The 20,789-nt window shown below is 34.2% G+C and overlaps 4 protein-coding genes across 7 annotated transcripts; 2 read left to right on the top strand and 2 right to left on the bottom strand.

Annotated features, from left to right (window-relative positions):
• The first annotated feature begins 2,158 nt into the window (after nt 1-2,158).
• On the top strand, nt 2,159-3,459 carry LOC103504516 (AT-hook motif nuclear-localized protein 22-like). Its single transcript, XM_008468857.3, has one exon. The coding sequence runs from the start codon at nt 2,452-2,454 to the stop codon at nt 3,298-3,300; it is 849 nt and encodes a 282-aa protein (XP_008467079.1). The 5' UTR covers nt 2,159-2,451; the 3' UTR covers nt 3,301-3,459.
• Nucleotides 3,460-9,245: 5,786 nt separating this feature from the next.
• LOC103499033 (fasciclin-like arabinogalactan protein 10) lies at nt 9,246-11,759 on the bottom strand. Its single transcript, XM_008461910.3, has one exon. The coding sequence runs from the start codon at nt 10,729-10,731 to the stop codon at nt 9,460-9,462; it is 1,272 nt and encodes a 423-aa protein (XP_008460132.1). The 5' UTR covers nt 10,732-11,759; the 3' UTR covers nt 9,246-9,459.
• A 245-nt stretch (nt 11,760-12,004) lies between these two features.
• On the bottom strand, nt 12,005-18,176 carry LOC103499034 (protein PXR1). Of its 4 annotated transcripts, none has more exons than XM_017047017.2 (6): nt 17,775-18,086; nt 17,613-17,674; nt 16,934-17,160; nt 14,862-14,991; nt 14,616-14,752; nt 12,005-12,566 (listed from the first exon to the last, which is right to left on the bottom strand). In XM_017047017.2, exons 1-5 carry the CDS (start codon nt 17,926-17,928, stop codon nt 14,618-14,620), a joined length of 708 nt encoding a protein of 235 aa, XP_016902506.2. In that variant the 5' UTR covers nt 17,929-18,086; the 3' UTR covers nt 12,005-12,566; nt 14,616-14,617. The 4 variants fall into 4 exon arrangements, with proteins under 4 accessions (XP_016902506.2, XP_050934962.1, XP_050934961.1 ...); XM_051079005.1 differs by lacking the exon at nt 12,005-12,566 and adding an exon at nt 12,727-13,158 and having other exon boundaries at nt 17,775-18,176; XM_051079004.1 differs by lacking the exon at nt 12,005-12,566 and adding an exon at nt 12,727-13,109 and having other exon boundaries at nt 17,775-18,127.
• Nucleotides 18,177-18,723: 547 nt separating this feature from the next.
• LOC103499035 (blue copper protein-like) lies at nt 18,724-20,119 on the top strand. Its single transcript, XM_008461912.3, has 2 exons — nt 18,724-19,084; nt 19,519-20,119. The coding sequence occupies exons 1-2, from the start codon at nt 18,883-18,885 to the stop codon at nt 19,968-19,970; spliced, it is 654 nt and encodes a 217-aa protein (XP_008460134.1). The 5' UTR covers nt 18,724-18,882; the 3' UTR covers nt 19,971-20,119.
• Nucleotides 20,120-20,789: the final 670 nt, after the last annotated feature.

Here is a 20,789-nt window from a genome sequence, read left to right on the forward strand (position 1 = left end):
GTGTTTTTGTCTATTTTATTTCATTTTCTTTCTTCTGTTCATCAAATAGCATATACAAAACAAATAAATTTGAGGGATAAAAACTTCAATAAATAAAATTTGAAAAAAGAGAGCAAGTACAAATTTTTAAAAAATTAAAACTAAAGGATCAATACAAGACAACAATTAGTTTTATTCATTGTTCTTTTAGTCTTTGTATATTTTAAAGGTGAGAGATTAAGAGTATAAAAGTTAAAGGTGAAGATTGAATTAAGTCCTCTAAATTACTAGACAAGACACAAACAATCTATTGATTAATTACCCATAGCGGGAAATACTAAACTTTGTGTTTTTTTCAAGGGAAAATTAATTTAATGATGTTTTTAAATTTATAAATATTATTGGGGTGAAACAAATTAAAGTAAACAAAGGTAAAGTTGTTTATAGGAAAAATAATATTAATGAATAATTGTTTTGCGTTTTCCGTGGGATATTAATGATACTTCCGATTATGTTTGTGATGGGAAATGGAATCTCAAGCTCATTTTAATTTAATGGCACAATAATTAATATTTGTCTTTCATTTTTTTCCCCTCGAAAAGTAATTAGACAACAAACATGTCTTGCTTTTATATATATATATATATATATATGAAATATTAATAAATTTAGACATTTTATTGTTAACCTAAACTTAACTTAACTAATATATGTATGTTCATGAGAATAAGAGGTCTTGGGTTCAAATGCTCTCACCTCCAAGTTATACTTTCGTGGTTTGTTAACGGTGTGCTAGTTACGTCCATGGATAGGAGAGAAACAATATCTTACTAGGGAGTATAATTAAAAATTACAAAAGCTTAAGTTTTAGGACATTGTTGGAGCAAGTCATCCATAAAACCGGATATGCTAATCCTTTTAAAGGTAGAGATTTAATACACACATATATATAAAAGATCAAAGACTATACATGGGAAGATTTCAAAGTTGGTAAATTACTTTTTTAATGTTAAAAACAGCTCTTTTTAAGTATTCATCTCAATTATTGAAGAATAAGTTTTGGATGCATGAAAAGGCATTTAAAAAAGAATTTTGTAACCCATTTATAAAAATATGTTTGAGAGTGATTTTAAAACAATTCATTATAAAAACAACTGTAAATTATTTGGAACGGTGGTTAAAAAGATAATTTTGAATGTTTGATCGTTTAGAGTAGAGTAGAGATAAATTAAACAAGAACATGTATAGATAAGAGTTTTTAGTATGATGCATGGTTTGAAATCACAATATATTTTAGTATGATTTGAAGTGATTCAAAATGAGTTGAAGAGAAGATAAAACAGAAGTAAGAAGAGTGAGAATGAAGGGTGAGAGATAGGGAGAGTGAAAGAGAAATAGTGTTCATACTTCATATGCATATGTTGATGTTTGCGTTAGAGAAAGAGAGAGAAAGAGAAACGAGGGGCCCACGGCACCGCCCATGCGCACGCTGTCTTACCAAAACCAAACCCAAAACCCTCCATCATCATCATCATCATCATCATCATCATCATCTTCATCTTCTTCATCAAATCCATCCATCCATTCCCTTAGACCTAATCTCTTCTCCCTCTTTTTTATTTTTTATTTTTTATTTTTTATTATTCTTTAACCCTTTTCCTTTGCTCTCTAATAATCCTTCCTTTGGATCTATATTCAAATTCTTCATAATTCTTATACATATAAACAAACTTCAATTTTATTTTTTCTTCCTATCAAATTGCATATCTATAAACTTTTTCTTCTTCACTATGAGTATATCAACCAAAACAAAACAAGCTAGCCATGATTTGAGATATTTTTCTACTTTTTCTTCAACTCTATTCACTTATTTCTATACATCCTATTATCATTGCACAACAAAAATAAATAAAAGTATTTCCTAAAGAGAGAAAAAAAAAAAAAAAACTCAGGCAACAAATTATGCCCAGTTAACATATATATGCCTTTCTGCATCCAATAATAATATCACTTTCCCTTGGTATGTTGTTAAAAATAATGATGTAAGGTAAAAAAAAAAAAAAAGAAAACAATAGTAAAAGTAAAACTATGAGTTATAATGTTTCCAATATTTGGAAGGGATATATATATATATATATATATAGTCCTCTCTCTCTCACTCTCTCTCCATGCCATTAGGTTCCTCTTCATTTTTAATTCCCTTACTACGAAGCCAAACCCTTAACCCCAAAAACACACACAAAAACTCCAAGTTCTTCCGATCCTCATATATCTATGGCTACCCACAAGCTTATGGAACAACATCTCATCATTATTTAGCTTCTTCAATTTTGAATATAATCCTCCGCCCATATATATATATATATCTTTTTTCCTCAACACAATCAATACAAAAACCAAAACCCTCTTTCAAAGATTATTCAAACCATATTTTGGAACACAAATCTCATTCCTTTTCTTCAAGATTTCAAAATGGATGGAATTACACCCCACAATCGCCCTCTTCCTCCTCCTTTCCTCTCCAAAGATCTCCATCTTCACCATGGATTATTCCACGCCCACCACCAAAACTCCGACGACGACCATACCCCCGGACCTAAGAGAGACAGGGACTCCGACGACAACCCCACTATGGACGACGACACCAAAGAATTGTCCAATTCTTCTTCTCGTCGCCCACGTGGCCGACCAGCCGGTTCCAAAAACAAGCCAAAGCCACCTATTATTATCACTAGAGACAGCGCCAACGCCCTCAGATCTCATCTCATCGAAATCTCCACTGCCTCCGACATCGTCGATTCCCTCGCCACCTTCGCACGCCGTCGCCAGCGTGGTGTTTGTATTCTTAGCGCCACTGGAACCGTCGCCAACGTCACTCTCCGCCAGCCCGCTTCCCCCGGCGCTGTCATCACCTTACCCGGCAGATTTGAAATTCTCTCCCTCTCCGGCTCTTTCCTCCCACCCCCGGCTCCCCCAGCCGCCTCCGGCCTCACCGTTTACTTGGCTGGCGGGCAGGGGCAGGTCGTCGGTGGGAATGTTATCGGCCCACTTTCGGCATCTGGACCGGTGATTATCATGGCGGCTTCTTTTGGTAATGCTGCGTATGAGCGGTTACCTATTGATGATGAGGATGAAACTTCACCGGCGGCGGATCAGATGGCGGGACAACAGGCGGCAGCAGCAGCGCCGCCACCTCAATTGTTGGGGGATCCTAATGGGGGATTGTTTCATGGTATGGCGCAGAATGCTGTGAATTCTTCATGTCAATTGCCGGGGGAAGCGGCGGCGGCGTTTTGGGGAGGAGGTCGGCCACCGTATTGAAAGTACAATCTTTTGGGGTTTGATGAGTTTTTTTTTCATTTCAGCTTTAATTATTTTTATCTTCGACTCTTTTAATTTTACCAAATAATTAATCTTCTCTTCTTTTTTTCTTTTTTCTTTTTTTTTTTTTTAACTTTTGGGGCTTAGTTTTTATTATTATCTTTTTTTCCCAAACTCTAATTAACTCCTTCTCTGTTGTGTGTGAGATTTTAGTTTATATTTTGATTTGAACATACCAAATTATGGAAGAAAAAAAGTAACTAATTATGTCTATTGTTGTTGAATTAGAAGAAGAAGAAGAAGAAGAAGAAGAAGGATGTACAAAATTGGTAGCTCTTATTATTTATGATGATGGGATTTTCAATATTTAGCAAACCGCTAATTAAACTATACCCTCTCTCTCTTTCTCTCTCTCTCTTTATATTTTCAATATTGTGTGATTGGTTTTGAATTTATTTAGTTAAATTGAAATTTATATGTACCTTATTTCTCTCTTGGATTATTCATGATGTGTTTAATTAGGAGAGCAAGCTAAGATTCTCTTATTAAATTTGATTCCTTTTGTTTACCTATCTAATTTCAATTTTTATTCTATATATAATCTGTACTTTAATTTGTTTCATTTTAATATATATATATATATATATATATATATCTGACTTGGTTAGTTATTTCATTTTAATATCTACCAATTCACTTAATACAATTTCGTGATCATATAAATTATTCCTACATCCTTTTGTGTTGTTATCATGCATTTCTCTAAGATGATGTTTTTTTTTAGTTCAACTAGGGTTTTAATTGGAAATGAATGGATTGAAACCCAAAATTGAAACTGAAAATTGGGCAACAAATTAAAATCTATAATTTGAACGATATATCAGCTGCTATAAACAAAAAAAGAAAAAGAAATCCGAAATGATGTTTGTTGAACAACTTGTTCTGTTGTTTAATTATTGTGTTAAATGAGAGTGAGTGAGAATTGTGAAAGGCAACGGAGAAGATGGAGGTTGGCGGCGGCGGCGGGGGCCGGAGAATGGGGGAAAATGGGTGGTGGAAAATGAGGTCAGAAGTTATAATTATTTAATTTTATTTCTGAAAACTGGGGAATGGAAGAGAGAGGGAATTAGGGTTTTATTATATTTGAGAGAGAGAGAGAGAGAGAGAGAGAGAGAGCATTGGGTATCGGGTCACACGTGCAAAGGTGTGTGGAAAACAGCTCCTTTTCGAGGCAACAAACCACACCCTTCTTCGTTTTCAGTATGCCTTCAAATTCTCTCTCCCCCATCATTCTTATACCCTCAATTTACCAAAACTACCCCTATGTATTAAATTTTCAATTTTAATTTGATTCTATAAATTGAAATTATTTTATTAAGTTTACTTCCAATTATAACTGCTACTATACTTTGATCTTGATTTTGCAATTTATTTGTATTTTTATTGTGACATTATTCCCGATTATGGGATTGGTTTTGATTGTATCTCTAAACATTGAGATTCGAAAATTTTTCTCGAACTTATGTGTACATAAACATTTGTTCATGTGAATATATTATGTATCTTTCGATTACACATGTTTACATTTGTGAATCCTATTTGTACGTTATCTTCTTCTCTCAACGATCTCAATTTTATGCTTTTCTCATTATATGTCACTCATCCTAACTCTTAAGTTTACCGCCTTGCTCACTTAAACAACACATAAACAAACATTAACTTTTTCAAAGTAAAGTAAAATCAGTGTTGAAAACTTTTAGTTAACTGTGTCTTTCTTTTGAAAAACTCTCTAGCCTATGTTTTTTTAAGGAATCAAACTATGTGTACTACTTTTGAGAAATTCTAACCATTGTTGTTGTGTACTTCCTTATATTAAACACATCCCACATCTTTTGGACAATTGTATTGTTTCAAACGGAAAAATACTATCGTCTACAAATGATATATATTTTGATAGATATATCTATTAGTGATAGAATAATGATAGTATACTATATATAGAAAATGATATCTTGCTACATTTGTAAAAACTTTTGTTCATTTTACATCTTTGAAAACAAGACGTTCTTCTTTAATCTTTTTATTAAAAAAAGTAGTTATAATTAATTAAGTGAGCTAGTTATTTGAATTTGTACGCGTAAAACTTAAAAGGCTCTTAACCTCTGAAGATGTAAGCGCTGCTAAGATAAATTTTCTCTATCCTACAATGTTCTAATAATAACAAGCCATTTTAAACTTTTAATATAATGATGTTGGTTGTTGGATATGATAGACAATTGAAAAATAGGCTCATGAGATCATTTAAATCCCCCCTCTAAATAACATTAATCCATTTCTTTTTCTTTAAAGAAAAAAGTTGTTTAGTGATAACTAGTTGTTTTGTTTAGAAAAAGATAATCAATATTATTCTTTGAAATCATGTTTAAAACCCTAGTGAAGCTAAGTTTCGACCTTTTAAAAAAAAGGTGATACGAGGAACTGCTTTCTTACAGCCTTATAATTATTTGACTACCTACGTAGAAAAAAAAAAACCTTAGCATGTAAATTAATTATATATTTGATTTGATCAGCTAATTCACTCATATATATATAATTAATGTTCTTAACGTAGCATGCTTGTTGTTTTTCTGAAAATTAAAAGCTTATATTGAAGAAATTAATGAATAAAAGTGAAGGGGTAATTAAGCATTTCAGAATGAGTCACGCAGAATTTCTTTTTAAGTCGTAATCGAATAACCCACATCCTCCCCCTCCTCCTTTTTCATTCTTCGACTTCACTTAATATACAAGATTTGCAGCATAGAATTATTGAAACATATAAAAATGTTGATATGGGCCATTTTTTTTGTAAGGATAATTATGAAGATGAGGAGCCGTTACACTGATATCAATGATCATATATATATATAGTATAAAATAGTTGAGATTCTAAAGTAGCTTTTGTAAACATTATTCAAAACATATTTGAAGGGGTAATAAGGTACCCCCCCCCCCCCCCCCCCCCCACACACACACACACGTTGTTTATGGAAGAGAAAAAGGAAGGGTTGGGGGTTTCAGATTCCCCTTATTCAAATTCCCTTACGAAAAGTGGGAATTAGGTTAATGATTCTTATGATTAAGGGACACACACACACACACACACACACAACTTTAATTTATGGGGAAAGTTAAAGGTTTTGGAAGGATTGATAATTGGGTGTTGCATTCCTTTCCATGTTTGTGATATGATGAAACTCACACTCTTTTTTTTCTTCTTCTTCTTTCTTTCTTTTTGAAAAATCTACACACAAAGAGAAACACCTCTTTTAATTTGGATGTGTATTATTATTGACCAAGTTTCATGTTAGAGATAGTTGCATTGCATGTAAATATATTATTTGTAGTAAAGGTATGATTCAGAGTATTGAGTTTTGTGTTATATAATTAGAAACTCATAGTTAGATAAAATTATACAAATAAACGAAGTGAAGTCCAAGCGAGGAGGAGGATATTAGTGTAGCTGTTTTATTGGACAAATATGGGGAGGATGTTGGGTTTTTGGGCTTTCATAAGTTTTAAATGTTTTTTGGGCTCACAGGCCCAGTATATAAATCTCGTAAATCCCCTCTCGGCTCTCACCATATCCTATCTTTAAACCCCAATTACGCAGTTTATTACGTATTTGCAAACATAACAGTTGGAACCAAAAGCAAAACTATGTTAGATTCTATGTTCATATAGTTTCATATTTTTATCAATGTTTTATATTTCAGGTAAATTTAATCTTTATCTAAAGAGCTAATATAATTTGGTTTTTTAAGACAAAGAGTATGCTAGTTTAATTTAGGTGGTAAAAATGTATTCCACACCCTCCTCTAAACTTAGGTTAAACCTCACTTCTTGCCTTATTTTTACTTAAATTTGAAATTGTAAAATGGAAAGGCATTGACCCAAATCAAAAAGTGAATAATTTGAAAGTGGACTGACTGAGGTAAGCTGAGCTGAGTTTCCCAAATCTTGTAGGTGCACTATGGAAGTAATAAAATAAAATTAAAAAAAAAAAAAAAAAAAAAAAAAAAGTATTCAAAATCATCACTATATTCTTCAAGACAAATCATAACTTTCCTTTCCTTTGCTTTAAAATTTATATTTTGTCCATTTATCAAAAATCATAAAATAAAATGAAAAATAAAAAACTTTGTTTTAACATTTTAAATTTGTCATTTTAATAAAAATTCACTCCAAATGTGAAAATGAGAATAATTGATATAGAGCTTATGTTGTGAACCTCAAAATTCAATTCTCATGAAGATATTTAGTCAATCAGAATGTTTTGATTTTATTAGAATAATGAAGGTATGAACTAAAATGTTATGTTAGTAAAGATGAAACTCATGGAGAAGGAATTTTGTTAAGAAGAAAAGGTAGGATTTTAGAAAACTAAACAATTACTAAATGGACCAATAAAACGTTTGAAATTTAAAATAAAATGATATTATTAGGTGAGATGTAAAATGTGAAATAAAATGAGAAAGAGAAGGAGAGCAGCATATGATATGGTAAAGAAATATCAAAGTGTTGGGAGGTTGAAGACAAAAAGCACATTGACAAAATCAATTAAGTGTTTTACATTGGGACCTATATTTTTATTCTTTCCTTTGGAATTCATCTCAACTACCCTTGGATTTTCAAATTTTACCCTAATTTAATATTTTAACTATTATATAAATACTAATCCCACTCATCTTTAAATAATATGATTAAAACCTCTATTTTATACTAAACTCATCTATGTTTATGTTAGCCACTCATCTTTAATTTTCAGCAAGTAGTTTTATTATTAGAAAATTAAAGTGATAGGATGACCTTTTTCTACTATTTTAAAATTTCATAAAGGTTAGTTTCATTGTGCATTTGTTTATTCCTTCTTTTTTTTTTTTTTTAGGAAACTTTCATAGTGTATTTTTATAACTTATGAAATGATAATAAATGATAAATATTGATTTGCAAATAAAATAAAAAGAAAAAAGGAAGGCGTAACATTTATATATGGTGGTGGTTTTATTTAGTTATGGAACAAAAATTCCTACTACTAAAAGAAAGAAGTTGGTTTAAAAACCCTAAACCAATTTAGGTTGACAACAACTTCTTAAACATTTTTTATAATAATAATAATAATAATAATAATAATAATAATAGGGGGGAAAAGAAAAGGCTTTTAATGTTCTTTGGAATGGCGAAAAGGAAAAAATGAAGAAGAAGTAGAATAATAATAATGGTGAAAAGTAGTGGAAACCAAATTGGATGAAATCATAAACAACAAATATTTGCAGAAACCTATGTGTCCCACCACACACGCTGCCGCCTCACTCTCATCATCATCATCATCATCATCATCATCATCATCATCATCATCATCATCATCATCTTCTCATTTACAATTCCAATATATTCAACTCATACACACACACACACACACCGACACTCTCTTACATTACACATAAATTACAATTCCCTCCATCTACTACTTTCTTTTTTCTTTACTCTTCTACCTCACCGACTGACTAGTGTGATATAAGAAGATAACATTTTCAAATAGAAATAAGTAACACTGACTATGTATTATGCATACACAACAAAACACCAACTGTAATTTTAAGTTCAATATAAGATAATCAGTTCAGTTTGCACAACTATTTAATCACCAAATGTTGATTGAAATATTGGTATAATAAATTTGGTACATCAAGGCAATCCCTTCTTCTTCCATTTTTTGGACCGACATGCTATTTCTACACTTTATCAATTGCTAAGAGATATCTGCATATTATTTTCAGACTCTATAAAGTTAATTCAACAACTCTCTCACTTAGTTTCGAAATAATTTAATTCAAGTTTAGTTAAAATAAAGTTAACTATATAAACTCGAAAAAAGATGGTAAAAGAAAAGAAAAGAAAAAATCTGCTCAACTCAGCTCAATACTCAAAAACAAAGAAAGAAAAGACAGTGGAAGCCACACCACTACATACTCTGTCGCTCACTCACTCTCTACAAAGGTGTATTCAGAAAATACTAATGAACTCCATAAAAAAAATTCATATCAATAAAAAGTACAATAAATAAAATTAAATTAAAACTAAAATAAGAAAACTGCTGATGCGAGGGAAAATTACGATTTAGGACAATAAAAGGGAGGAAACAATACTCGTAGCAATGGCGGCAACAACCACCATACCCGAAGCTTTCACCCCGACGGCGGAACTTCCCGGAGTACTTGTTTGCGCCTCCGCAGTAGGTGCATTTGCTGGAGAACCTTCCGGCGCGTCGGATGGAGGAGCAGGTGGCGACGCCGCGAACGGAGATGGAGCCTTCGCGCTAGGGCTTGGACTCGGAGCAAGAGACGGCGTCGGCGAAGGCGAACTCACTGGCTCTGGTGCTGGCGCCGGAGAAGGAGACTTTCCAAACAACTCCGATGGGAGTAACAGACTATCGACGCTGAAAATAGCGAGTGGAGTCGAGTCCAGGACTGTATCGGCGATTCTCGATGGTCCAACCCCGGTGTGGAGAGTAACGGCATCTCCGGCTGTAGTCGTGGTAATGTCGAACTTTCCGGCACTTCCAGTAGCCAGAGTATTGATTGGATCCTTAGTCGTCTTCAATGTGCCGATTGGAGTGTAACCAGGCAGAGCATGGTATAGAAGAAGCGAAACAACCTCAGCATTAGTAAGCTTACTCAGATCTGGAACTCCATCGGCTTTAAACGCCTCATCGTTCGGCGCAAAAATAGTCAATCCTTTCTCAACCGCGGATTCGTAAGTCTTAATCACACCGTTAGAAACAATCAGCGACGCAAACGTCTTACATCCAGCTTTCTCGAGCAAAGCCGTTATGTTAACATCGGAAGCCGAGGGAGCCGGAGCTGTCAAAATCCCCTGCGCTACAATCGGTGCGCTGATCTCAATAACCGAAATGTTGTATGGCATACTCACAACCGACTTCGTGTAACTTGATTCAAGTTTAGATCCGGGTACGGCGGAGCCGAATGCGACCTTACCGCCTTGGAGATCGGTAATGTTGACGAAACCTAGATTTCCAGGCGCATGACCTGTGGTTTGGTAGAGCGTAGTGGAGAGAGTGGTCCCGTTGGAGATCTTGTGGAGTTTCGCGGGATCGTAGTAGTCCAGGACGATGTGGAGACTGAGGATATTTTTGATAACGGAGAGAGGATGTTTGTCGAGGATGGGAGAGAGAGCGCCATTAGAGACGACGAGGACGGTGATGGTCTGACGGCTGTTGATTTCGTCGGCGAGTCTGGTTTGTTGGAGATAATTGCTGAAAACGCTGTACTGAGGGTAGTCTTTGAGCATGTCGGTAATATTGTGGGCGGAGACGATGGCTGCAGTAGCGGCGAAGGCGAGGAAGAGGAGAAGAGATTTGGAAGGCGCCATGGGAAAGGGTGAAAGAGGAACAGAGGAAGGAGGAGGAAAATGAAGAGTGTGGGTTTAGGGAGAGAGAGTGGAGAGGGTAATAAAAGAGAGAGAGTGGTTAAGTTAGTTAACTGGGGTTGAGGGGTGGGGGAAGGTAACTATGGTTAGGGGTATTTTGGGGGAATAAGAGAAAAGAGAGGGGAGAGAGCGCTTTTGGACACAGCTGGAAATAACAAAAGTGGTTTATGTGCTTGGCGTAGTGTTTGGCAAAGAGGTGGCTTCTTGCTTTCTCCTACTTTACTCCCAAATTACGCTTTTCTCCCTAATAACATCAAATATTATTTTATTTATTTTGGACCAAACGGTCACATTACTAACGGTAAACTGAGAATAAGAAGAACGTTGGAGGGTTTTGTTTTTTGGTGGGAAGGAATTTCTCTTTTTCATTAAGTATTTGTATTTTTCTTTCTTCTATTTCATTTCATTTCATTTTTAAAAGTTTGAATTTTATTTATATATTTGATAAATAGTTTCATAAAAAGGGGACATACAAAACCTGCACACATTAATTGATAAATCGTTTAGGCTTCGGATGCTTTCTTCTTCGCAAACTTTTGTTGGGAATCAAAGTATAAATTTTGTTTTTCAAACATTTTTTTTTTTTTTGAAGTTTTTTATTTTATTTTTTCATTTGATCAGTTTAGCTCGTAAGCTAAGAACGTGGAGGTCAAAATAGGGAAATGATGATGGAAGGCTGTTGGGAAGAGTAGTTGAAAGAATGGGGGCTGCCTCCGCTTTTCCTCTTTTTGTTTTATGTATTTATTTATTTATTTTAAATTATTTTTCAATTTTGCATCTTAATAATTTATTTTTTTTATAAATAATAATAATAATAATGATGATGACGACGACAGTAATTTCCACCCATTTGATGCACTTATGGGGACAATGGAGTGTGCCACTACATTATGACATCTCTTCTATGGTTCCGATACTGCTCCAACTTTTACCCTATATAATTCATTATCTTCATCAAAAAAACAAAAAAGAAAGAAAGAAAGAAAGAAAAAACTCGAAATTGAATTTTTCATTAAAGGAAGGATATGATGTGATATTAAAACCAAATTTATTTTATTCTCTTTAGGTTTTAAGATTTTTGTGAATAATTTTCGTTTTTCAAAGATAAAATCGTTTTGTCTCTAGATCTAGAGTCTAATATCTATTTAATCTATATCATTCTTCTCCAACTCTTGAAAACAAAATCATAAAAGACATTAATTTGAAACGTCAATCATAAATTTAAGGCACTCCAACAACTATATTTGTCACGAAAAAGAACTCACTTAAAGTAAATGAACACAAGGTTGAAAGCAAAACAAAAACCAAATGGACTTCTTATCTTCCCCTTCATGCTATAGCCTTAACTTATCGCCTTATGACAGATACATATAGGAGTGGGACTTTTTCCTCAATACTAAGTAGCTCAATTGTGTGATACATGATCTTTCCATATGTGTAGAAAAGTTGTAAAAACTAACCTCCACATTATTTGAGATTCAAAACTACATCGAGATGTACTTCTCCAACTTTAATGCGTATGAACATCAAAATATGTTGATTTTGCTTCTCTTCTTGTAGGCCCTCTCCTGTGCTTTCAGTCAGTGATCAATTAGAAGTACTGTTGATTCCATGAAATTTACTTGAAGTCCCCTTTTTTTTTTCTTTTTTTATGTTGATGATTTTCGTGTTTTCCATCGAAGAAGACTCACTCCAGCCTTCTTCGTTAATCCACGAAACATTGATATTACTCATAATTTGACTTGTCATGCACCACCGACCAACCGCTCATCCATATCCTAATAGAAGTTAATTAAATAATACTAAAATTATAATCATTTTCATTACATACACCAACTTTTATTTATCATTAGACCAACCCATTACCATCATGGTTACTTTCCTGTTACATTTACCATCATGACATACTATCGACAAGGATAAATTTGAATAGATAAATAAAAACAAATAAAAACTTAGTATAGAAATAAAGCTGATACAAACTTACTCTCTACAACAAAACATCAATTATAATTGAACCAAAAAGAAAGCATTCTCATCCTAATTAAACTGGAACCATAAACTTCACCAACAAGACTAGACTATTATTCTCATACAAAGAAACAACGAGCAGAAGATGGTTATAACAGCTTTCATCACACAACCTGTTTCTGATAAGATTTTGAGAATCTTGGGTTTGATTTCTCAGTTGAATGCTTGGTAATTTTTAGAACAAATCATCTCTTTTAGACCACATTCTGATAACTCTCCTGTACTTGATTAAAGAGAGAGAGATTCCCATTCCACTGCCAGCTTATGGCCTCCTAATGAAACAAAATCTGCTGCTGCCCCAACACAACTACCACCATTAATGCAAAATCCATCTGCCAACTAAGAATGGCGAACTTTTCAAGATGCCAGTTCAAAAGAAAATTCACCAAAATTCTATTTCAAGTTTTATAGATTGTTTAGGAATAAGAGTTCAAGAAATTCTTCAAAGTTCTATCCTAGCAAACACACTCAAGGCATCTTTACCTAGTTTCATATATGATCCCTGACCCTTCAATAATCGTTTCAAAGCTATTATTGGAGCAGAGATCTTCTAAAATTTCATCAAAAAATTGAAACCTCAAAAAGTTTGGCAATGACCTATAACAGTATGAATGACGAGTGGCATTTTCTGTTCTAGGTCAGAGCTAGACTGAGGACATGATGAGTAGTCATAGACTCATAATGAATTTACCATGGGGCATTGGGGGGATATGCAGACTGAGGACAGGGAATTTAATATCAAAGAAAATATGATGGCAGCAAATTCTGACATCAGATGGTTATGAATGTAACCTCAAATTAGTAAGGTGTTCTTTTGAATAAAAACTGGAAAGCAAGTGCCAGGTCAGTATTTGTGTTGGTATGCGTTACGCAAATATATTCCAGCAGAATGATATCAGAATATGAAGATTTTTTAAGATCCTCTGCTGTACAAGTTGGCAAATCAGAGAGAAATGACACAAATTTGCAGGTACATTTATAAATATATATTTGGATGATGATAGGCAAGTAAAGAAAAATCACAAACAAAAATGAAAATATGTAATATTATCTTTGTTTTTAAGGGTGCGTTCTGGGGGAGGATAAGAGTTATAACAATATGTGTTTGGAAAAAGGTTGTTATTAGTAGTGTTATGGTAATCTATGTTTGGGGAAAGGAATATAAAAGGTAGTGTTATGATAATATATGTTTGAGAGGGATTTATGATAATAGTGTTATAATAATATGTGTTTGGCAGAAGGATTATGGTTGTAATAATTTAAAAAATAATAATAGAATTTGGATTGGTTATTTGGGTAGGATAACGTAGGATTATAATAAAGGAAAAAATAGGAGAATATAGGGTATTTGGGGATTAGAATAACCCTAATCACCATTTATCATAACCCTTGGGCCAAACCGTGTTTGGTCCAATTTCCTAATTCTTTTCCTCTTAAAACCTCACCCCAAACATACCCTAAAGGTTTCAAAACTATCCTTACCCTAAAGGTTTCAGAACTATCCCTAGGTTGAAAGTTATAAGAATTTTTTTATGAAAATTGGGACTTGTCTGGTGGGACCTGAATACAGCCACATTCGCCAGACTTCTCATCCAAAATTCTAATTAACTTTATTTTCAATGTAGTTTTGAAACATTTATAAGAGGTCAAAGGTAGTACTGAACTTTTGAAAGAATAGAAATATTATTTTAGACAATGAATAAAATTTAGAGATATTATTTGTAACTACATGCTGTTCAGACTCTAGTAAAAGGAAACAAACCAATGGCAACAGAATGGAATAACTCTAAACTTACAATTAATCAGCTGGTGCTATAGTCATTGAGGGTATTTGTATCCCTGGCCTTGAAGTCCACCCCTTGCGGTTTCTATACTCATTTATAGCCTGCAACCGCTTCCTCTCTTGAGAAGCAACTTGTGCAGATTTAAATGCCTATACGAAAACACAGTGACAAGTAATAGAGGAACAGAAAAGATTGTCAAGTATTCAAATTGGAGTGTTCAATTGTCATTTAACTTCACCACATACAGTTAGATGTTACCTTCGGAACTGCAAGCAACTTCAGTGGAGCTTCAACCACGTCTCCAAATTTTATTTTTTCATGTCTTGGGAAGTCTAGAACCTCCTCCGTCTTGGCTTTTTTATGTTTGTTTTTCTTCGCCTCCTGATATCTATTTAGAAATGAATGTATATCTGTTAAAAAGGGAACGGATGCTTCCCAGTTCACCATGTTTATATAATAGACCTACTACTACTATACCATTGTACATGATAAATTGAATTGTCAAAGATAAAGCATTAAATGGGAATGGTCATGGGTAGTTCAAATGTATGTGATACCTTCTGCACTCAAATTTTCACTATAAAAATACCGAAATGGGTAAATGTAAAAGTGTGTACAGAATCAAATAAACATTGTGAAACACATAGGATTTAAAGGTAACCATAATTCTGCGATAGCCTTATGTTGAATTGAATAACCAGAGGATCTGGAATTGTTTCTATTAGAAAAACCTATGATATCTGGTTGAAACATAGGAACAAACTTTGAGAGTACTTTCATCTCTCTGATTTACATACCGAATTCCTTGCTTCTACTCTGTACCCCACCTAATTCTTCCCTTATATGCTTCCATTTTGCTGAGGACCCTTTTCTGACCTTCCTTCGATATTGCCACTAAACTCTCAAATGGAATATACGTAGATTATCTCATTTGCATGCAGGCTCCTATGAAATTAGATATTTTCTTCCCCTTTAGTTCTGATTTTGATGCCTCACATTCCTCCAATTTGATTGCTTGAATTTGATATTGCTAACAACTTTACAGATTGAATATTAATTGATTATCTTTCTTTTGCATGCAAGCTCCTCTATATGAATTTGGATAGTTTCTTCCCCTTTGATTCAATTTCGATGCCTCAAATCCCTCAAAGTTGATTGCTCTAGTTTCACTTCTAATTCCATCCATAATTTTCACTTCCACTAACGTTTTTGTTCTCCTAAATTCAAGATCCATTCCCAAGGTCAAAGTGCCCGATTACTTCTTGCTCTCCAATTATCCTCTTCAAACATATTGTTTGAGAGTTGATAATATCCAAAGTTGAATTCAAAGTAACCTCTCCAATACTGTCTAATTTGACACCCGTTAACCGAAGACATCATCATCTTTAGAACTCAGAAACAGTTGTACAACCTATAAAATAGATCTGGTTCAAGTGAGGTCATAAGTTGTCGCACCGTCCTCATCTACGCACGATCTTTCCATCATCAACATCAACGATCAACAATTGCATTTCTACTGTAAATTGCACTCCCAATGGCCAAGCTCGAGCACAACCTCTTTCCCTCTGAGCATGAAGCTCAAGGCACCTCTTGATTGTTGATCCCTTTTTTACCAACATCAGTTCCTCCCGAAAGTAGGCCATTAGAGCTGCAAATGAAGTTAGCATGCGCTTTTTGGGACAAGAGTAACACGGGTGCCAAACCAATCTGGAATTCCAATTCCTAATATAATCAACGTTTACACCTTCTACTGAATGTAAAAGCTTATCCTCAACTCTCTCAATTCCATCATCTGCCTCAATGCATGAGAATCGACTGACCTAACTTTTTATTTCACACCATTTAGAAATTATGTGCTAAAAACATACCCTGACATGTCTCAGATGGTGCATTGAGAACCTCAGGCCATAACATCAATAGTCACTATAACTTCCTCTCTAATCCACATAACACTTGCATAATCACAATTCACATTACTCAAAACTTACTTGGGCAGTAAGTTGACAAAACTGAGGTATATGGGGTTCTCTCAGACTGCCAACTCATATCACTACCAAAAAGAAAACATTAGGACATTACAAATTCTGGGCACTTCTCTTCATTCTTTTAAATAACACATTAAAAACTTAATGATATTTCCACTTGTTGATATGTCAGGACGGGGGATCAAACCTCTCACCTCTAGGATGGAAGGTCATGCTAATAACCGTTGAACTAAGTTGACTTTAAAAAATGCAAAATGAAGATGAACATGTTATCTCAATAATAAAAACGTCAGTGGCCTTATAAAAGATAAGAGAACACAATTGTTGGTGCATTAAAGTGCTTACTTTTTCCGACGTTCGCGCTTCTTTAAACGTCGACTTGATTCCTCCAAAGAGTCTTCAAAACGAAGGTCAGTAACTTGCTTTCTCTTTCGTTTTTTGTTTTTCTTCTCACTGGACTTGCTTTGCACATCGTCAATATCACTACCCGTACGTTGAGGCATTTGAGAATTCCCACCATTAGCTTTGCTCTTTACATCGGATCTTCCCGAAGCATCCTTTTGATTGGATTTCTATACAGAAAGTGAAAGTCAAATTACAAATGAGTAACACATAATATAGGCATACGATGCGTTATCAAGCTCTTGATACGAACAATGTTGTATCCCCGTTCAGAGGGAGTTAGCTTAAACTCGAGAGCAGGCCTAATAATAATAACAGAATAAACAATAGAAACTACTAGTAGATATATTCTACTTTAACGGCAAACCAGATACTCAGTACGACGAGGGCAACCAAAGAAGAAGATGATTGAACAAAAAGACTAAGGATGCCTAGTGATGCTTAATCTCAACTTTCTTGCAAGCAAGCTTATAACAATGACATTGATTAGAGACTGAGATACACTAAAAGATTCATTGTCGACCTTCGTTCACCTAATCCAGTATCAGCCCCCAAGACAAAATCATTCAAATAAAAGCCACTTTACCTAAGACGGTGAAGAATCAAAGAAAATATCAATTACCTTTTCAGTATTAAAGGCATCTCTCTTGCGCTTTCGCTGAAGATCTTCAGAGACCTCAGACTCTGTGAGAACACAAGGAGCATGAAATTAAATAAAAACATCGCTAGACAAAAAAAAAAAAAAAAAAAAAAAAAAAAAACGCAAAGAAACAACTAAACAAACCTTGAGATCGAGAGGAAGTAAAGGACATTAACTTGCGGAGTTTAGAAGGTAAAGTATCGGCTTGGGAAGTGTCAGGCGGCGGCGGGAGACGATCGTAGCCGCCATGAGCAGCTCTGTAATTCCGCTCTCTCCTCCGCATTCCTTTGCCTCCCATCTCGCCTTTTCCCTCGATAATCAAATTTGCAGCCCTGCGTCGGAGTTGAAAACCGGAGTGTAGACTCAATCGCCGCCGCCGACGAAGACCGCTGGGAATTCTTCCGATTGTTTTCTTTTTATGAGAAAGACATAAAACAAAATAGGTTTACGATAAAAAAAAAAAAAAAAAAAAAAAAAAAAAAAAAAAAAACACAAAGGAAATAAAAGAAAAGAAAAGAAAAGAAAAGAAATAAACTCATTTAAACCATTTTTTCAACTTTTGGTCATTGACGCCCCCAAAAATATTAAACCATATCTGTTTCTTTTTTTTTTTTTTTTCCTTTTTATTAATTTCAAGAATAATATGTTTTTTAGAAACTAGGATAACTATGAAAAAATAAGCAAAAGAATGTGATGGATAACAAAATTAATAAATTAGGGGAGTAGGATAACAAAATTAATTCAAAACAAAAAACAAAAAATGAGATATGTGATGATCTATATATTTTTTTCTATAATTTTATTTACAAGCGTGAAATAAAAACCATAAAATACATTTTTAAAAATAAAAATATATTAAAACTATTACAACATATAATATAGACAATTATAGAGTTTATGAAGTAATTTGTCAAGATTTCTTTTAGTATTTCCCATAAATTTATATCAAAATAGATTTGATCCAAACAAATATTATTTTACACATCAAAGTCACAATTAATTAGTAACAAAAAATATATATATTTTTTAAATCCTAACACTTAATTAATTTAAATACACCTTTGAACATTTTGGTTTCTTTTTTTTTTTTTCGGTAATTGAAAATTGAAATTGAATAAATTATTCCTTTTCATGTTCCCCTACAAAAAGAGAACCTTTTCTTTCCGTTCAAATAAAAGAGGTCTCAAAGTCGTCGTTGAGAAATTTCTCATCACAGCTATATCATTTCTCACCTTTGGACACTCCAAGATCCATGGCGGCGGAGACCGCAGCATTCTCGGCGTTCTTCGCTCTCCTGATCACCATGGTGGCATCTCAAACTCCTCCGACTGCTTATACTAATCACACCGTTGGTGGCCCCGCAGGTTGGTTCTTCAATGCCACCAATAACATTTCCACTACCAATTACTCCTCTTGGGCTGCATCTCAGACTTTCAACCTCGGCGACTTCCTCAGTAAGTTCAATCTCTTCTTTTTCTTTAGATTGTGTCCATTACTCATTTCTGATGGTTGACTACTCTCTGAAGTCTCCTCCCTGTCAATGTTTGTTTGTTCTTGGGAAAGTAAAGTGGAAAGATTGGCAATATAGATGGCTATATTCGAAGAAATTTGTCCGAATCTTATTTTGTAATCGTCTTCCAGCTTCAGAAATTTCTATGTAACCGTGCATTGTTTCTCTACGATTCAAGAAAATGAGTTTTCGATCGGTTTATTTGATCAAGCAAACCGTCGATTTTCTGCTATTTTCTCTTCGTTAGTTAAGATCTGTGCTCAAATTCTAGGTTTATATTTCGCAATCTGAATTCGAAATTCGGATTGTCGTTCTTTCTCATCAATCAATTAACTTGGAAATTCACGTTCATTGTTTCGCTTATCTTGTTAATTGCAGTCTTCAGAACGAATTCGAATCAGACCGTGATCCAGACCTACAACTTGACGACATTCAATAGCTGTTCCTTCGATGACGCCTCCGACAACGACACGGTTCAATACTACGGCGGCGATTCAAACTTCAACAAGCCATTGGTGATTCCAGTGCCGCTGACCATCAAAGGCCCGAACTATTTCTTCTCCGACGCCGATGATGGAGTTCAATGCCAACGAGGTATGGCCTTCGAGATCCAGGTGAATACCGGCCTCGGTTTGCCGCCGAGCCTGAATCAGCCGCCTCCACCTCCATACGCGACGCCGCCGGATTCGGAATCGAGTCAAACACCTCCGTTTACGATTCCTGAGACGAAGAAGAACGGGGGCTTCAAAAGCGTCGCCAACTTACGCCGAGATTTGTTCTTCTTCTTCTTCTTCATGGCGATGATGCCGTTGCTGCCGTCTTTTAGATGAAGGAGGTCAGATTCGATAACATCTCTAAGTCCTTTGTATGGCAGTTTTGTAATTTTAATGGTGTTTGGTAGAGATTGATTTTTGGACATTGTTTGGTTTATGTTATACCTCTACTTCATTCATTAATATCATCTACACATTGCTAGTTATTATTGTCCAACGTCATGTAGGGAATGGGACCAAAAGATTATTCTAAGTAAAGTTCAAAAGTACTATAATCCCACATTATTGAAGAAGTTGAGAAGCCTACAATAGGAAGGAATAATCCAAAATGAGAATATAGCTACCTCCTACCTTCTACTTACATTTAAAACTTGCATCTACTATTGTATTAAGATTTCTAAGGTTTATAGGCATTCTAAAGTACAATTAGTTCTAAATTATATCTATTTTTAATATGCTTAGTACAACAATTTCTTTTTACTCTCCACTTTAATGGTCAATAAGAGATGATGGTTGTTTTCAAATATAACAAAATACATTGAAATATTTACAAATATTATTCATAGATGTTTATAGATGTCTATTAATGTCTATCCCTCCTGATAGACTATGAAATTTAACTTCATTTATAAATATATTCAACAATTTTTTAAGAGAATATAAATATAAGAAGGTTTTGAAATGAATTTTTTTAAATGAAGATGGTGGCTCTAAATTGTTATTGATAGATTTTTTAAGTAGTTTAGAAATAATTGTAAATTTTGCAATGTAAAAATAACTAATTGTAACAATTTCAAAGCTTCAATTTGGGAACTTTAGCTAGTGATTAATGTGGAAGTGTGTGATTTGCAATACAACCTTTATTCAACATTCGCC

Source organism: Cucumis melo, chromosome 11, assembly GCF_025177605.1.
Source record: "Cucumis melo cultivar AY chromosome 11, USDA_Cmelo_AY_1.0, whole genome shotgun sequence".
Classification (NCBI taxonomy): domain Eukaryota; kingdom Viridiplantae; phylum Streptophyta; class Magnoliopsida; order Cucurbitales; family Cucurbitaceae; genus Cucumis; species Cucumis melo.